The sequence below is a fragment of the Lissotriton helveticus genome, chromosome 3_1 (assembly GCF_964261635.1).
Source record: "Lissotriton helveticus chromosome 3_1, aLisHel1.1, whole genome shotgun sequence".
Taxonomy (NCBI): domain Eukaryota; kingdom Metazoa; phylum Chordata; class Amphibia; order Caudata; family Salamandridae; genus Lissotriton; species Lissotriton helveticus.
The window spans coordinates 883,021,859-883,040,601 of NC_136061.1; the positions used below are offsets into that span (position 1 = coordinate 883,021,859).

The 18,743-nt window shown below is 38.9% G+C and overlaps 1 protein-coding gene across 2 annotated transcripts in view; it reads left to right on the forward strand.

Annotated features, from left to right (window-relative positions):
• RSPO1 (R-spondin 1) overlaps positions 1 to 18,743 on the forward strand; it is a 545,108-nt gene that overhangs the window by 509,322 nt on the left and 17,043 nt on the right. For both annotated transcript variants that reach the window (XM_078683781.1, XM_078683783.1), the window contains 2 exons: positions 7,988 to 8,137; positions 12,295 to 12,483. In XM_078683781.1, coding sequence (XP_078539907.1) covers positions 7,988 to 8,137; positions 12,295 to 12,483 — 339 coding nt within the window. The remainder of the gene's footprint in view (positions 1 to 7,987; positions 8,138 to 12,294; positions 12,484 to 18,743) is intronic.

Below are 18,743 nucleotides of genomic sequence, written 5' to 3' on the forward strand. Positions count from 1 at the left end.
ACGCTGGTTGCATTCCAGCCACCGTTTGTTTTACCCACCAAGTCACCTCAGACAGAAACCAGCCTAATGCAAATCAGCCTTGATCCTGCTATAATATGAACTCTCTGGCCCAAACTCAGCCGTGGCCCGTGGAGGGAGTTCCATGGGGCAGACAGGCGGGGCGGGGGTGGTAAACACCGGAATATGGATGATTGCAGGTAAGTAAACAATTAAATTAATAAAACGAATTTCGTAGCGCACCTTGCATCGCATTTTGCGATCCAGGGCGCGGAACGAAATTCGTTTTATTAATTTTATGAATCAACAATACGTTTTACTTTTATGACATATTCTGCATTGTGTTGAATTATTTCCTGCATATCTTTTGAGAAAGATATTCCGAGATAAACAATCAGACCCAATTGCCTTTAAAGATTTCTACTTTGCATCAAAGCTTATGACAATGTATGCTCTGTGGTATTAATTCTAAAATGGATTTGGTTAGGCGATAGCCTGAAAATCCAAGTAATCAGCCATATTTTGTAATATTTGAGGGAGTAAGATGTCATCTTTAGACACAACACAATGATATCATCCATCTATGCAGGCAATGAATAGGAATAGTTTCTGATACTAATCTCAGAGAAAACAACATTTACCTTTAATGCAATTAAGAGGGGTTCCAGTGCAATAAAAAAGAGAAGTGGGGGAAAAGGACAGCCTTATGTTGTGCCTTTTCTTTAGGGGGATAATTCTAAGCTAACTCAAATTGATTTAATATAGGTCAGAGGAGACATATAAAATGCCGTAACTGCTGTCAAAACCAAGTGTTTAATGTTTACTTTTTCCAAGAAAGAACATAAAAAATCAGGAAACCCAGTCAAATATTTTTTCTGCATCTAACATATTTATAGCAGCTGAAGGGCACAAACTATTGGCCCTGTTAATTATATTAGAAAACAATCTTATATCATCTTTGGAATGTCTTCGCTACATAAACCCATTTTGTGAGGATAATATAATCACAAAAAGCACCAGGGACAAGCTTCAGGCCAATTTTTTGCAAAGATTTTCTATTCGGAATTTAAAAGGGATAGGGGTTGATAGCTAACCATAGAAAGTAGGTCTTTCACTTCTTTTGTAATTATAACAATGGTTGATGCAGAACGTGTTCTTGGGATTTGCCATTCATGATGAAAGATGAGAAAAGAGAAAACAAGATGTTTTTTAATTTTCCATAAACTAGGTTAAAAGACCATCTTTTGCCTTTAGGAAAGAAGTAATTTGCATCACTTATCTCCTTCCCTCTTGGGGGAGGTCGATCTTCCAGATTGATCTGCATTGAGTGAGGACATATTCTGACCATCAAGGAAGCATTTTAGAGTTGAGTCCTCACATTCGATGTCAAGAGTGCTAAATGTGAGAAAGAAGTCTTTTACAGTACTAATAATGGATTTGTCATTCATGGACATTGTCATTGAATGTATGATGTTACAACGCAAACATTTACAACGCATGCCTTTACAACGCAGTTTTTACATTGCAACATCCATTACAACGCATGATTTTACATCGCATGCCATCACAACGCATTTTTAGAAACTACATTTACAACGCATTCCATTACAATGCACACCAGTACAACACATACCATTACAACGCATTTTACTTTTAGGGCAACAGTAGGGTAAGTGTTGGATAGTATAGGGGTAAAAATTACTATTCCCACACCAGTGAGTGCAACAGTAGGGTAAGTGTTGGATAGTGTAGGGGTAAAAATTACTATTCCCACTCCAGTGAGTGCAACAGTAGGGTAAGTGTTGGATAGTGTAGGGGTAGAAATTACCATTCCCTATTACTTACCTTATATTGCGTTGTAACGGCATGCTTTGTAGTGACATGCATTGTAATGACATGCATTGTAGTGACATGCGATGTAATGGCTGCGTTGTAATGGCATGCAATGTAAAGGATGTTGTGTTGTAATGACTGCATTGTAAAGGTAGTGCGATGTAATGACATCTTTGTAAAGGTTGTTTCCCTTAACATTGAGCCATCCTTAGTTCTGATAACATTTATTAAGGACATAGATTTGTTTGAGTTTAGATAGTTTAGATATTGTCTCTGCTACTTTCACATAGAGAATTACCTTTTACTCCATCTGCCCACAGAAGTGCCTCTTTCTTTAAAGTTCTATTGGACTTGAGTTTTAATACTCTCTGTTCTTCAAATAAGAATTGATCTTGGTTTTTACAGTAGTCCTGCTCAAGGGATTTTATTTTAAGTTACTACGTGTCTTCCTCTCATATCCTCATTTTATTTGCTCTAGCAGCTATGCTAATAATCTTGCCTATGGCTTTCATAGCATCCCATAGCTTTGCATGATTAATTTAAGGCAATCCATTCTCTTCAAAGTAGCTCCTGATAGTGTCTTCCTTTAAAATGATAGTGCTCGTTTAACACAATAGATCTGAATCAATTGCTAATGTTTTAGTTTACAACATGTTCTCTTTATATTACCAGTAAGTGTTATGCTAGTATGGTCCGATATACAGAGTGGCTCTTGATAGGATTTATGATATCATTAATGAGGTGTCCATTAATAAATAGATAGTCAATCATTCAGTGAGACTGCAATCTCCATGGATCTTTCAAGGATAGGTGATCACACATTGATAATAAGGCTTTTGCTGTCTTCTGGGGTGCACATATTCAATGAGATTGTCTATCCAATATTTGATACATAATAACATTGAAATCTTCTTTAACTTCTAATTTAGCATTCTCTGCCATCTGCATCAATCTTTGGTCTACTGACTTCCAAAAATTTTAAATCTGAGGTAGGGGTATATATGTTCATAATCTATAAGTCTTTAGGGTTGAATTGGAGCCGTATAAAGATTCCTACACCTTCTTTGACTCAGTCGGAAGAAAACTATTTTAAATAGGCCCTCACAACCAAGAGGATCACCACACCATATTTCTTTGCAATGACCCTTGAAAAATAAATATCACTCACCAAAACACTCTATAATTTTGTTTCTCTCTCCTCGCTATTCTTGTTTTCTGAAGGAGAACCACGTTGCAGTTAAGTTTGTTGCATTAATCCATGGTTAGAAGCCTTTTAACTGGGTGATTGACGGCCAGATTCATCATACTGAAATCGGCTCGCAAAGGGCCAGATTCTGAGAATCTGGCCCTTTGCGAGCGCTATTTTTGCATTTGGGATTCATCATCCCAAATGCAAAAATCGCTATCCTAGAAATCGCTATATTGCGAAGAATCACATTTAAGGAATCTCAATTAGAGATTCTTTAAATGCTATTCGTGAACCTTTTTAAAATTGCGAATTCGCAATATGGGCCCGCTATTTACCGCGAAGTGTAACTTCGTGGTAAATAGCGAAAACTTAGAAAAATGCACTTAAGTGCATTTTTCTAAGTTGTATGTTACACACACATATGTTCTTTGGACATGTGTGTGCGCAACACCAGTGTACATTTGCATTTCAGGGGTGCTACAGGGTGTCCTTTGGACACCCTGGCACCCTTGAAATCCCTTCCTTATTTGCGATTCGCTAATTGCTAATCACAATTAAGGAATGACTCCCCATTCATTCCTATGGGCCATGAATGGGAAAGCCATTTCTTATTTGCGATTAGCAATTAGCGAATCGCAAATAAGGAAGCTGTAGAAATCGCAAAATAAATTGCATCCCGTTTTGCTAGTCTTTAATAGCGATTCCTTAATAATCGCTATTAAGGACTCGCAAAAGAGGACAATGATGAATCTGGGGGTGAATCCCTTAACATTAAGGATATTAGTTTAAGATTACTCACCAATCAGTAAGGTCAATTAGCGTGGTCTTGAGGATGTGTGAAGATGCGTGGCACTGGGCACCCAGAGGCCAGGGTTTCTAAGTTGCCAGTACTAAATACGATCTGTTGAGAAAGAGAGTGCAAAAAGGACTAAAGAATGTAAAAGTGAAATAGAAAAAAGGCCAAACCTATCCCATAAATCCGCTCCCTCCTTCACTGGACAGGGTCGGCTCCTCCACTAGGGTGAAGGGGCATCGCCTCACTGCTTTCTCGCAGTGCGAGAAACAGAAACATAAATTGGTAATAACTTTCCGTTATTACCATTTTATGTTTGGTTGGGGGCCGGCGGTTGGGCGGGGCTACTCTGCGAGCAGGCAGGGCAGGGGAGGAGTAGTGTGCCCACTCCTGAGTGCACAAACACTGTTTGGGCCCAAACCAGTCATGCGCACTCTGCCCTTCTCAAGGCTCCATTTTAATATTTTAATACATGTTAAATAGTTTAATTTAGGTGGAAGGTAATAAGAATCTTTCACAAATAATTAAAATTTAATAAAAGATACTTAAGTTAATTAAATATGTAATTTGAAATGTGCTCGATCATTTTTTTATTGTGTTCCAAATTTTAAAAAAATGCACACAAATTATTTACATTAGTATGTAACATAAAATATTTTAACTAGGTTTTTTGTTTTAAGTTTCATTAACTTTTACATTTTTATTTACACCTTACCATAGGGAGATCTCTGCCTGGTGACAGAAATCTCCACTTATATGTGAAAAGTTATTAATAGTAACTTTACACTCAAATAAGTGTAGGCTTTGTAGCAAAGTTGCATTTGGAAATGGCGAATAGCCAAATCTTGTAAATTTACTACAGAGACTAAGAGTAAATGTAATTGTGCTTAGTCATGTGTAAATTTACCTTTGTGAATTGACTGCAATGTACTTATTCAGGCATCTATTCAAGATTCAAGGCAGCTATCAAAAAAATCTAATCTAGGTAAGTAAGGGACCAGGTGACACCCCTCTAAGTGATTATCATTCTTTTTTGTTTAATATATTTTTATAAACTTTTCTAGTCACTGAGCAAACCGTTACAACCGAGTTATGTATTAGCTACACGCACAGATCAGCAGTTGCTTGCAAGGGGATGGACATAAGGATGGACATAATAGTACATTTTGTGCACTGCTCTTGTTCTGTGGTAATACAATGCTTTACAACAAGTAACAATCACAGCACAGTACGAGATCTTGTTAGGCTTTTCATTTTTCAATCTGCTCCTTCAGTTTTTTCACTGCATTTCCTCCTAGTATGTAGCCCATAAAAAGATTGCACCAGATAACATGTTGCATAGTTCGGTGGATCATTATTTGAGAGCATGGAATCTCTGTACCCACCTGTCATCAAGACAGAATTCAGCTTTCAGTAGCCGTAAAGGCCTCGACTACCTCTGCTCACACATCTGCAACTGGCTTCTTCCACATTTCCTGAGGCTCTACATCGCATATTGCTTCACTCTCCGCTAACGCCTATTGTACAAATGTTTTCTTCCACCTGCTCTGCGATGAGTGCCCTTGAAGAATAATTTCTCTGCGTGTGAGGACCGGTGCCAGGTCAAGTAATCTATTGCCTTCCTTCTTCATTTTCCACCATGTGTAATGTTGTCTGTCCTATTGAGCATGCACTGAAGATTAGACACCACCTGTAAACGAAACTGCATCAGTCCCGGACAGATCCATTTCACGTGGGGGTGGGGGGGGTGACGTGCAAGGCAAGTAATTGAATTGTATTTATTTGTATTGAGTACTCCTCGACACCCAATGCACTTGTTCTAGTGCTTCAGCCCATTTCCTTGGAACCGCTGTCCAAATGCCCCCTCTCGCATAACTCTGATCTGGCGTGTCGTCAGTAGTTATAGAGAGGATCGGCTTATAGAACCAGGACACCAACTTTATCAGTCTTGATGGGCCTCTCAAACCATATCCGACAGTCAAGTGTTCCATGGTCCCTATCACATAACCTTGGACTAAAGATTCAAGCTGAACCTCCCTTTCCACTTTTCTGATGATATTGTAATGGGTGAAATACCATTGTTCTGGGTTTTTTACTGTTTTTGGGGACATGTTTTGGTGTGCTTCTTCAATTTAAAAAATATTTTGGATGATACATTTAGTAATCAACAGTATACAAGACTCCAAAAATTCCACACAGCAGTCTGTATTATTTTCGCAAGGCTGAAAACTCTTACATTTTCCTTGTGATTTAAGCCTTCCAATGGTATTGTTTCATAAGAGAGCAGTTTGTAAAGAGCTACAGCCATGCTTCGAAATGCAAATGCACTTTCATTGTGAAAGTACTCATGTCGCCTTGCATTTTAACACTGGTTAATCTGTCACTGCTCTTATGTTATATCCGTCTTCCAAGATGGACACTAGATGAATATGCTATTTGATAATAGAACGGAGAGGACTCAGATGAACCCCACAAAGTTTGAGTAGACTTCTTATATACATAATGATTGTCACCATTATCAGCCCCACTTACCCATACCTTTTAGTATGGCAATCTTGGTGTTTCAATGAGCTTTGCAGTAACCCACATGCCGCGGACTGAGAGTCACAGACCCAGACACACTTATGTAGTAAGGAAGCAGTTTAGAGAAGAACGTATTTAAGGACTCTGTGGTGATGATTGAGCAGTCATTGTCTGTCCTTATAGCTTCTTCTTCATGATCAGAGTGTTCAGTTCCTTCAGCCAGCTTCAGGCTTTCGACATCTTGAAATCACATCAGCTTCAAGAATCTGGTCTCTCATTGACAGAAACAGGGTTTATGCAACAATTTCATGCTGGGAAATGTCTCCTTCTGCCGCAGGACATACTCAACTGTTGGAAAATATTACCAAAAATTAGCTCTGAGCTTCAGGATTTGACATTTCATTGGTTCAGGACGAGAACAATTTACCGACCATTGTCTGCATACTCTGCTTTGCCCCGCCTCCAATTTTACAATTTTTAAGATTTTCTGAGGATGACAGGTTGTGGCTGATGCATGCCTTCTCCTGGCTTTGTGGAGGAAAGAGTACACAGTGACGGGGTTGAGATATCTTGACCTCGCCCCAAAAAAGCCAGCATCAATTCAAGGTTTTCTGGACCTCACCACTAGAGAGGGACCAGTGCTTGTTTGCATATGCGTGGTGCCCTTCTTTAATGCCACATAGAAACAAATTGTAGACGAGACTGTTACTGAGAGTGATTTCCAGTGGTTTAAAAGCAGACTCGACATTTCTGTCATCTATCACTTTTCTCCCCATACATAAATGCTTGGTAATGTCGGATAGCACTTAGTAAATGCGGGGATCCAACTTGGGAGACCTGTGATGATTTTCATGTGCTTGATGGTAAGATCTGCTGTGATTGGCAGGTCAAGGGTTCGAATCAGGCAAGTAGAGCTGGATGAAATTACCAGGCAAACATTGAAACTGCTGAAATTCGCTGTTTTTTCCCTTGTGAAGAAGAGTAAGGGTGGATTATGGGAAAATAACAAACACAAAACAGTTTCTTTTAGGAACCCTATGAGGGGCTATGCAATATAATTACATTACATTAATTAACGATAAATATAATAACATTGTCCAGACCTCTAACAGGGCTCCTGAAAGCAACTTTCCAGGTGGAAGAGTGTTTGTAGCATCTGCCTGCAGGATCCGCTTGGCACTCTAGCAGGCAGGCTCCACCACACACAGGCTTCCCTGCTGGGAACTTTGTTTCATGCACTGCCAGGGCATGGGCAATGCAATTAGCTTAATTCAATTTCAATTAAACGATTACATTGTCCGACCCCTAATAATTCTGGATATAACATGTATTGCTCCTCCCATGTATTCCCCTTTGCATGGAACAATGAAAGCTTGCCTGGCAGGGCATTCTCACCTGATGTTATAACTCGGGGTATTCTGATGCAAAAGACTCAGAAACAGGCAGAACAATCCTAAGTTTCGCATCTGCTTACCACAGATGGAAAAACATAATTTTTCCACTCCAATTGGAAAGGCCAATTCAGCCGCCTATCCCCTCGTAATTTGAAACAGCATAACAGCAGTATGAAGTGCTCTAAACATTTTTGTAGAATAAAAACGTATCTTTGTACAGTCTGTGGATTTAACATGTTGAATGTGTTTTCTTCCCAGGATGCAAAATTGAAAACTGTGAGGCATGTTTCAGCAGAAACTTTTGCACAAAGTGCAAAGAAGGCTTGTACTTGCACAAAGGGAAATGTTATTCATCCTGCCCAGAGAGTTTTGCTGCTGCCAATGGCACTATGGATTGCAGCAGCCCTGGTGAGTAGCTATTGAAGCCGAGACACTAGCAGGGGATAGCGAAACACAATATGGCTCGAATTGAGCTCCTTCCCTGTCAGGCATGGGTAGACATACACCATTTTGGACAAACTAATTGACTCAAATGGCAAACAATTCCGTGGCCGGAAACAATGAGAAGACTGTGGGCAGACTATCCAAAAGCCAGACTGGGGAATAGCAGCTCTTTTTCTATCACCTTTGGCGCTACCTACTTTAGAAGAAAAAGGCATATGGTGATTAAGCACTACCTTTATTTTGTGACAACTGATCAGTAAAGTGAAATGGTTACTAGGCAATGTCTGGCACAATGCTATTCATCTGAATTAAGCCTACACCAAATTACAACAATATAAATGTACTGGAAAAATAATGGAGGAAACCTTTGTATAAAAGTGTGCAATTAAAATGTGTCAATAATTAAATTGCAATAGAAAGTGTAAAACACTGGCAAGATGGTATATTGCGAAAGCCGCATTAATCCTAAACTAAACCCAACCTAATCTATGTGCTCGATTTCAGGATTCCAGTTAAAGCAGTTTGTACTGTTTTCCCACATGATTCGTGTCAATTCAAACCTGGTGCAAGTTGTACTGATAAACAATATAAATTCCCAGTTTATGAAACTGGGAATGAGGGACAATCAGACGCTAGACAATGAGCACGTTATTGGCAATTCCAAGGTCCCTCCTCACAACAGGGTAATCTCCAGCCTGGGACATCCACAACGAAGGCACTCTGCATCTGGCTATGAACAGCCACAAAGGCAGTGATCAGGAAAGAGAGAAAAGGCTGGTCTCACCCAGAGGACCCTTCTCACCCTGAACAACAGACTGCAGCCCCCTTCATTTCCACCATCTACCAAGTGGCAGTGCACCTAATTGAATTTCTTTAGGAGCCTTGTCTCCTTTGTGCTCATGTTACTGTCTAGGTCTCCTATCTTCTGCATCCTGATACACTGCCACTGTTGGGGAAAACAACTTCACCACCACCCTGTGCACAGAAACGTGTGGAACCCATAGGTCTTCATCACTCTGCTTCGCTTACACTTATACTGCACATACAATAGTCACACATAAAATACACTTGGACAGGATTAGGTGGCAAAACAGGGTACAAATCAGTTTGCACATTGGCGAGACACTCTCATCCAATGCCTAATAACACATTTTTAGTGAGTGAGTTAAAAAACCTTCTATTTACAGAGTAGGGAAGGAAGACATTTAAATAAGAACTTCTCTTTTACTACGCCAACTCCCCGTGTACAGCGTACAGACCCTGTTCCAAGGTTGGGATACTCCAGACTATGCTGAAGAGGGTTGTCCTAGGCTTGGCGCACAGCAGGCTGAGCTCTTAAAGTTTGAATGATATATACACTTGAAATTACCTGTTTAAGCTGTTTGCCCTGGATATGGGACAATATATAAAATGTTACTCTCTATAGCTGACATTCTCCAAATACTTGCTAACTCAGAAAGCCTCCTAAGCATGGCATGAACAAATGACATTGATTTACTCATGCTTAATTCCTCTCCATTCTTTCTTCAGCGTGACCGTCTTCTTATCCTCCATTCTTCTCATGCTTTCTATTTCTGAGCAAAGCCTACTCTTACTCTCATGCCTGTCTGCCTCAATCCTTCTTATTGTAATGCTGCAATTGGCTGATACCTCATTTCATGGATCACAACCTCTCCTCTTTAAATCCCTATCTCTATAATCTAACTATCCCTGTAATCTAACATGAACTAATCTCTACCAGCCTTTCTATCCCACCAACCATTCACCTGAAACCACATAGCCCCCACAAATGCTCACATCTACCAGGTATTGATATATAACAAAGCAACTGGAGTAAATTGATGCATTTTTTCTTGAGAGCACATTACTAATCATAATAACCAACAACAGCACCGAACTATATAAATACAATTACAATAATTGCGCATCTGCTAACCAACACCTGCCCATTGTAGCGCAATTTGCCAGTGAACAGTTACCTTACCCATTTTTGTACAAGGGTAAACAAATCCCAATTTGCGTTTTGAGCACTAACTGCTCACTAATGTCTAATTTTGAATCTTTATCTTCAACTCATAAAATCATAAAAGAAAAAGCAGCAAAAAAACTGAAACAGTACCAACCCCATTAAATGTAGGAGTGTGGGGAGAAGAGCAGAATGAGGAAAAGTGAACTGAGAATCGAAAGACCATTGAAATTATGCTAATATTTGAGACATCAAGGACTTTGTATGATGGGCAGTTCGTCGGCCTGCATGTCTGCTGATGTGATGGCCTTCACTCACGTGGTGGGGGATTATTTGGAGATCCTAGTCAGGGAGGCAAAGATCTTGCTGCCTTCAGTTGAACAGCCACTGTTGTGGATTTATTGAAGGAGGTGGAATTTATTCTTGAAAAATAAAAGGCTTTGCCAAGCGGGCTCATTAACATGGTACCCAAGTAACAAAGTTGTTTGATTTACAAGAATGAACTCCCAAAAAAGGGTACTGACAGGCTTGTGGCAGATGGTTCAAGAGAGGATGTGCTCTTCCCCCGACTCTCTCTGGGTCAAGGCAAAGTTGATGGGGTGGGAGCACAGTTGATTAATGGTAGTACCTCTGCTCTGACAAAATCTAAATTATGTTACATAAGCACAGGGCATATGGAAGGCAATGAAAAGTAGGATTTGAAAAAGAATACATGTAAACAATGTGAAAACAAGTATTAGTAGGCCTTTCTATTTAAATATATTTTTGGGATATACATTAAATACAATAGCCAAAAATATTAGTGGCATGTAGACAAATAGAGTGGGGGGGACAGACATTGTTCCTGGTAGTTTCCTTTTTTCCAAATATAACTAAGAAAAAGCGAAAAAACTTACTGGTGGCAATGTGAAAGACTTTGAGACAGAAGAGGCCATACAGTGACTGATAAATAACACAATAGAAAATGGGATTGTGGTATTTCAAAGACGCCTGAACAAAGAAATAACTCCAGAGAACAGTCATAACAGAGACACAAAAACCTTTACAAAGATCTCATTACAGAGAAACGTTGTTAAAAGAAAAATTATTTTAGGCACATGGAAAGAATATTTAGCCTATTAAAATATATATTTCAATGTTTAAAAGGCACATTTAAATAGCAGGATTAAAGATGCTGCAAGGAGATGAAGCAAGGGCTCGAGCAAATGATCCTTTTTGGGTTATAATTCAGAGTAAAGGTCACGGTTATACCTAGGGTTAGGTTTATGGTTAAAGCAATTAGCACTCAGATTACAGTGAGAATGGGACTACTGTTAGAGTTAGGGCGCAGGGATAGATTTAGGGTTTCAAGAAGGTAGATGCAATGTATTTACATTTGACAGGATATACTATAGAGGTTTGCTTTAAGTTCCATCTTGTATTAGATAAATCATTCTCCATTGAGGTTTCTCTGTAAATGTGTTTCTCTCTAACTATCTTTCTCTGTAGCATTTTCTCTGTAAAGGCATGTTGAAGTTTTAAATACAACCAAGAAGACCTGCATTTTTAAGGGTGTACTGAATAGCAACATAACTTTTAGAACAAATTGTGACTGTTTAATACAGCTTGTTAACGGTTGTGTATGTTATGTATTTTTTTCATTGAAGACAATCTACAAAATGTCTGAAACAGTGATAGAGATACAAGAAACAGGTAATAGAACAAGTCACAGAAGAAGTGCTGAGGAAAGTGAAAATAAATGGGTTAAGGGGAAACAGCGAGAGTAGCGGGATCTAAGAAGTTATGGTTTGACCTACAATGGTATAAAATGAGTTAAAGTTCAGTTGACAAAATGTAAATTGGACCTAGAGCAAGAGGATGTGTATGACAAAATTTAAGGATGAGAAGATTAACAAATGGTGGTATTATGTAAGGATTCAAACGTGTTGGTATACTATGGCAAGTTAATAAATTTGTAAAAATGTTTAAAAGTGATTGAAATAAGACAACATCTGTAAACAAGGCCAAATTGTACTAAGCTAGCTGGTGTGCACATGGTAACTATAAATGTCATACATGTGTCAAACGTTTGGGAAGGCTTAACCAAATAAAAACAAAGACAAGAGTATGTAAGATGTAAGGGGTGAAGAACATCTGTTTTGTTTTTGTTCAACAGCGCAATGTGAAATGAGTGAGTGGGGCCCTTGGGGTCCCTGTTCAAAGAAGAAGAAGCTGTGTGGTTTCAAAAAAGGCACAGAAGAGCGAAGTAGACGGATCCTGCATGCGCCTTCTGGAGATACAACTGTATGCCCGGTCACCACCGAAAGCAGGAGGTGCATAGTGAAGAAGATGCCATGCCCTGGAGGTATGTGGGAACGAGTTGACTTTGTGTGCGACACAAACAAAGTGCTCTCATTGTTTGGTTCATAGTCCTCAAATCACCTCACATAACAAATTAGAATTTTCAGACTCATGTATACATTCTAGTATTATAGTGGTCATTTCTCCATCGTTAACCACATTTCTTCTTGCCAGCATATTGGTGTGAAAATTTGGTAACCACAAGAAGTAAAAAAAATAAACTTTTGAAATGATAAATTTCATAAGGGAGCTACGATCACCTCTACCTCATTGAATCAGAAAACATTTTATTATGCATGCTATGTTTCTAAAGCGTTCGAACAGCTAAACTATTCAACAGTAATTTTATCAGACAAAATGTGGTATGCACATTATTCACCATTAGATTTTTTTTGTTTTGTAATTTTGTGGTTCATCTGTGCCAGTTTGATAACCTTTAACATCTGCAGGGATGTAGGCTATAATCAGGACCCTTCATCCAGAATACCCAGGTTGTTTATTGGTATTATGAAGAACTTTATCAACTAGATTGTGTCAGAACAGCAGCTGATATCAAATGCTGCAAAAGCTATGAACAGACTTGCATCAATTATCTTCTATATGACAATCACCCATTCTATGCATGTTTTTTCAATTCAAATCCGTTTAAGTTTGTTTCATGCCATAACAAAGGTCAGACGAGTCCTTCAAGGTCCATATAAGCAAAGTCAGATTGATGTCACGGTACCTAGCAATGTTGTGTTGTTAGTGTCCTGCTTTCGCTAGTCAGCACTTGGACTTTGGCATCCTCTACATTTGTTTGTTTCTTCCCTCTTGGTTCCCTTGATGTTAGGGTTCTGTCTAGCTCTCCCAGTGGCGGGTTAGTGCTCTATTCTGTGTTTGCTCCTCAAGAGGTATATCCACCTTGTCTAATTGCCCCAGTGCTTGTCAATGCTGTTATATGGGAGAAGCAGGTAAAGCTGTATGCATCTTACCTTTGGGGTTCACATAACATAAACATCTGTGCTATCACAGTTAGTGCTGTCACCGGTCAATTCTCTTACCTTGGTTTCCCTCCTATCTAAAGAATATCCAGCTGTCTGTGTTTCTTGTCTCCTAGATACCCCATTTCTTCTCCACATGCATAGTTCCAGGAATGCTTGTTGTGTGCACATTTTTAAAAAGCACACCTGATTTCACCTGCCATTCACATGATTCATGATAATACAAACACCAGCAATCGTTATAATAATGAATAATTTATATTACTTTATCTGTCCAGTTTCGCACAAAACGTGAGATCACCCTCCCTACTATATTTCTTCATCAGTAATTATATCTGTGTTCTCCGACATTGTTTCCTATCCATTAAGTGCCCACTCAAGTACCAGTTGTAACCAACAGCCGGGGTGCCTCCTCATCAAGCACCTTTTTTATTGTATGTCTGATTGTTCCCTTTTCTTCCCAATCAGCTTGGTGTAGGTAAAAACCTTGCATAGTAGTTATTCCTAATAGTTGCTATACCTAAACCTAATCTTAATGCTGAATGTGGTGTCCTCTTGCACAATGATAACCATTTTCTTTATGGACATCACTGCTGTTGCAAGAGTTTTTACATGCGTCCAATGAAAAGTTGCAGAGCAGCAGAGCAAGATGCTTATGTGCTTTGCTTCTTATATATCTTTTAACCTTTCAACCGATTTTCTACCAAATTGGATATGAAATTAACAAAGAGCTCCGGCATCCAATTTTTAGAAGGCAAAAACACTATGCCAACCATCATATGTATGTACCTTAAAATGGCAGCAACTAAATAGTGTAGCTGTAAAACCATCTAGAATATATACTTATGTGCAACTGGGTAGATTACTGAACGAAACAAATGTAGCGGATGCAACTTAAAAACTTGCAACATGTGTCTACCTGTAAAGTAAGTCTCTACACCACGTTGCATATCCTCATCCTGAATCGCATTCGATCATAGTCTCTCCACCAAGTTTCAAATTTCCAGTTTATTTAAAATTGATATATGCTTACACAGTGGTCAACAATATATACTATAATTATTATGTGTTTTTACACCAAAAAAACTATAAAACAATTTTTTAAACCTCATTATGGTATGCAAGGGAACATGAGCTTCAGTAATCAAATAAAACACCTTCCAAAATATTGGCAAAAAACTCTTTAAAAATGTAAACATCATAAAACAAACTCACAGAATTAGGTGAATTAATTAATGATAAGTTTTAATATTAATTTAATACTAACCGTCATTAATGGATTAAGATAACAAATTTGAAAGACCCCTAAAAATGGGCAAAAATGTAACATATGAATTATATTTTGAGGTTTTGCCTGGCAAAGATTACGGATAAAGGATTTCTATGAATGACTTATTAATCCCCCAGACAATATCTCGAAGGGAGAAAGATCAGGTGTCTCACACTGGGAGCAATTTGTAAAAAAGGGGATACAGTTGAACCTCACCAAACCATATGTCAGAAACTAACTTTTTTAGATTTTTAAGTAGATACAATGTTTCCTGCCCAAGCAAAAACTTGCACGACAGTTTGAGTTTTTAAAAATAATTGCAAATGCCCATGGGACCATTCCCTAAGAAACTAAATGTTACAGATAAAACCTTTGAGTGCAAATTTTAGGTAACTGGAAAAGGTAATTTAATCAACCGATGACCTTAACTAAATCCTCACTGAGAATGGCTCTTAAAGATGGCTTCTGTGCATGGAGAAGTTTATATCCCCAACAATCTCTGTTGGCCAAACCTTCAGTATAAGTGCTGAAGAGAGCAAGCTCCAATCTAATCATTTGTAAAGGAATGGTCAACGTTAAGCTACAAAAGTTCTGCAAGATCTTACCCTCGTATATGTTTACGAAAGACCAACTGGAATGGGTGTTTTTTCTAGGATATACCTTAAAGTAGACAAAGTTTTATTTTATAAACTTGCAATAAATGATAGAAGAGCCTTCTTCCAGTGGATTTAAAAATGTGACGAAGAGCACTTTAATGAGCAACTGCTCTTTTCCCCAAGTTAGTGGAATGCAATGTGTTGCCCAAATTGCTGGTAAAAATTCTGCCTAGATAAACATAGTTTTTCCCAATCTCTAATTTTTTATGCCCTAGAAACCAATTAGAAGATAAAACCTTCTTTTTGTGATATTCATCTTTAAACAATGCATTTCAACATATTTGCTCAAGTCACTCAAATTTCTTTCCAAACTTGCAGTTAAGTCTAATAGAATAACATCGCCAATGTACATTAAAGGGTGAAAACATTTGCCCCCAGATGCATCAACAACCCAATTTGCGATTCCTTAATAGCGAAAAATACCGATTTGCTATTAAGGAATTGCAAAATGGAATGCATCAAGAAATCACTTGAAAAATAGCGATTTCTTAGAATTCCTTAATTGCGACTCGCAAATTGCAAGTCGCAATTAAGGAATACCTCCCCATTCATTCCTACGGGCCTAGAGGCCCATAGGAATGAATGGGAAGACAATCTCAATTTGCGAATCGCAATTAGCGATTCGCAAATTGAGATTGCAATTTCAAGGGTGCAGGGGTGTCCAAAGGACACGCTGTTGCGCCCTTGAAATTGATATGTGCACATATGTTGCGCACACACATGCCCTTAGGGCATGTGTGTGCGCTACATGAAACTTTGAAAAATGCACTTTAGTGCATTTTTCAAAGTTTTTGCAAATTACCATGCAGTTGTACTTCATGGTAATTTGCGTGCCCTATTAGCGAATTCGCTATTTTAAAAACTTTCATGCATTGCATTTAAGGAATCTCAAATTGAGATTCCTTAAATGCAAATAATCGTAATTTAGCGATTTCTAAAATTGCGATTTTTGCATTTGGGATGATGCATCCCAAATGCAAAAATACCGCTCGCAACGGGCCAGATTCTCAGAATCTGGCCCTTTGCGAGCTGATTTTTGTTTGATGAATCTGGCACTTGGATCCCAATTTCTCTGTAAAAGTATTGACAAGCAATACTTTTTTGAGAAAATGGTACATGTAAAAGGAAAATATAAGTAGTGTCAACAAACATCCCTGCTTAGGCCTTTGTGAGTGCCAATATGCAGAGAAAGACCTTTGTTACCCCCAACAGAACTTGGCACCCATGTTCACAAATAAACATTATGTGACAAGAAATGATGATGTAGTGTAGGCCTGTCAACCCCATTGAACGAGGTTGAAAAATCAATCAAATTGTATATGCAATTTGTTATATATAACATATTTATCTAAAATAATCTGTAATAATGCTATATTGTCCAAAACTGAAAGATTGGGTCTTAAGCCTGATTGCTCAAAGGAGATAATGTTTGTCTTGTAGGCCCATGACTCCAGGGGCCTCATGCATCAAACTTAGCGAATTTGCGATTCCTAAATTGCAATTTTTAAGAAATCGCAATTTAGGTATCGCAATTCCTTATGCATGTAGGGACCACCAAAAAAATGGCGATTTCTACACATACCTTATTTGCGACTCGCAAATCGCGAATTGAAAATAAGGTATGGCTTCCTATTTATTCCTATGGGCCTAGAGTAAGTAATGGGAATTGCATGCGCAATTTGCAAGTACCTAATAGGTACTCACAAATTACACATGCAATTACAAGGGTGTATGGCTGTCAAAAGGCCACCCTGATGCAACCCTGAAAGTGCAATTAAAAAACATGTCGCAGACACACATTCCCAAGGGCATGTGGAGAAGCGTGGCTCAGTGGTTAGAGGCGGCAGACCCGGAAGCTGAGATCAGCCGTGGACCAGGGTTCGATTCCCCGCCTCGGTGGGTCTCGGGCTCAAAAATACCACGGACTCGACAATTCTCGCTCTGGTGCCTACTCGACTCACGGGGTCACACTCTGCGACTCTGGGCAATAGCTTGCTTAATCTCCACTACGGCCCCTCGCGGCGGGATGCCTGGCTTTCACCTTGTGAATACCCTGCCGGGGTATCTCACAGGGGAATACCAGGACGGGTTCCCTAAGCAAGCGCCTTGAGACCCCTGGGTGATTCGTGCGCTATATAAATCGAAATACATTTACATTTACATGTTTGTGTGCAACATAGGACTTTGAAAAATGCACTTTTGTTCATTTTTCAAAGTTTTTGCAAATTACCATCAGCTTTAAATTGATGGTAATTTGCGTTTCTTAAAAGCGAAATCGCAATTTTTTGTGTTACATTGCATTGAGGGAATCCCAATTTGCGATTCCCTAAATGCAATTGCAATTTAAGTAATCGCAAATTTTGCGATTACTTTAATAGCGATTTTTGCTTTTGAGATGATGCATTCCAAATGCAAAAATTGCGGTCGCAAAGGGGCAGATTCTGCTAATCTGCCCCTTTGCGACTGCCCCAAAAAATTATGCATGTGCCCTCATATGTCTTAAGAACCTACTAGCAAATATTTTTCCAATGACAGATATTTGCTGATAGTTTCCAGGGATTTTTTTGCTTCTCTTTTTGGGAAGTGGCATAATAACGCTCCCTGTCCATGATTCAGGAACAAAGCCTAACTCACAACAGTAAACAAAGATAGGCCTCAAATGTTTTGGCCACAAAACAGCATTCCTTTTCAACTCTAAGGGCCAAATGTATCATTATTGCAAGTAGCGATTACTTTCAGTTTCATTAGCGAATCTTAATCTGTTGCAAATAGACCTACCTCATACATATTAATGAGTTAGGTTGCAATTTGCGAGCCATTAGGTATCTATGCCACCACAGGGATGGTGGTCTGATGAGGCCAGCAGACCACCATGTCTGTGATTGCTTTTAAATAAAGCAGTCTTTTTTGTTTTCAAATGCAGCCCATTTTCCTTAAAAGAAAACGTGATGCATTTAAAAAGAAAAAAATGAAACTTTGCAGTTTCATTTTATAAGAGTGGTCCGTGGGGCCCCTGCCAGCTCTTTAAAAAAATCCTTTCTCAAAGAGGAAGGGGCCCCCTGGGGACACCTTCCTATTTGCGAATGAGTCACCACCTCCTTCAAGGAGTCAGTAAAATATGAATGTTTTGCGACCGTAATTTGGTCGCAAAACATTCATACATCCCATTAGGATTCGGTATTTGGAAGGGACGCCCCTTCCAAATACTGAATCGCAAATTTAAATTGCGATTCGGTAATGTGTTAGCGAATCACAATTTGTGTTTCATACATATGTAAATGCATTTTTGCGGTCAGAAAAGGACCGATCTGCCGTTTCCAACCGCAAAAATGCTTAATACATGTGGCCCTAAGAT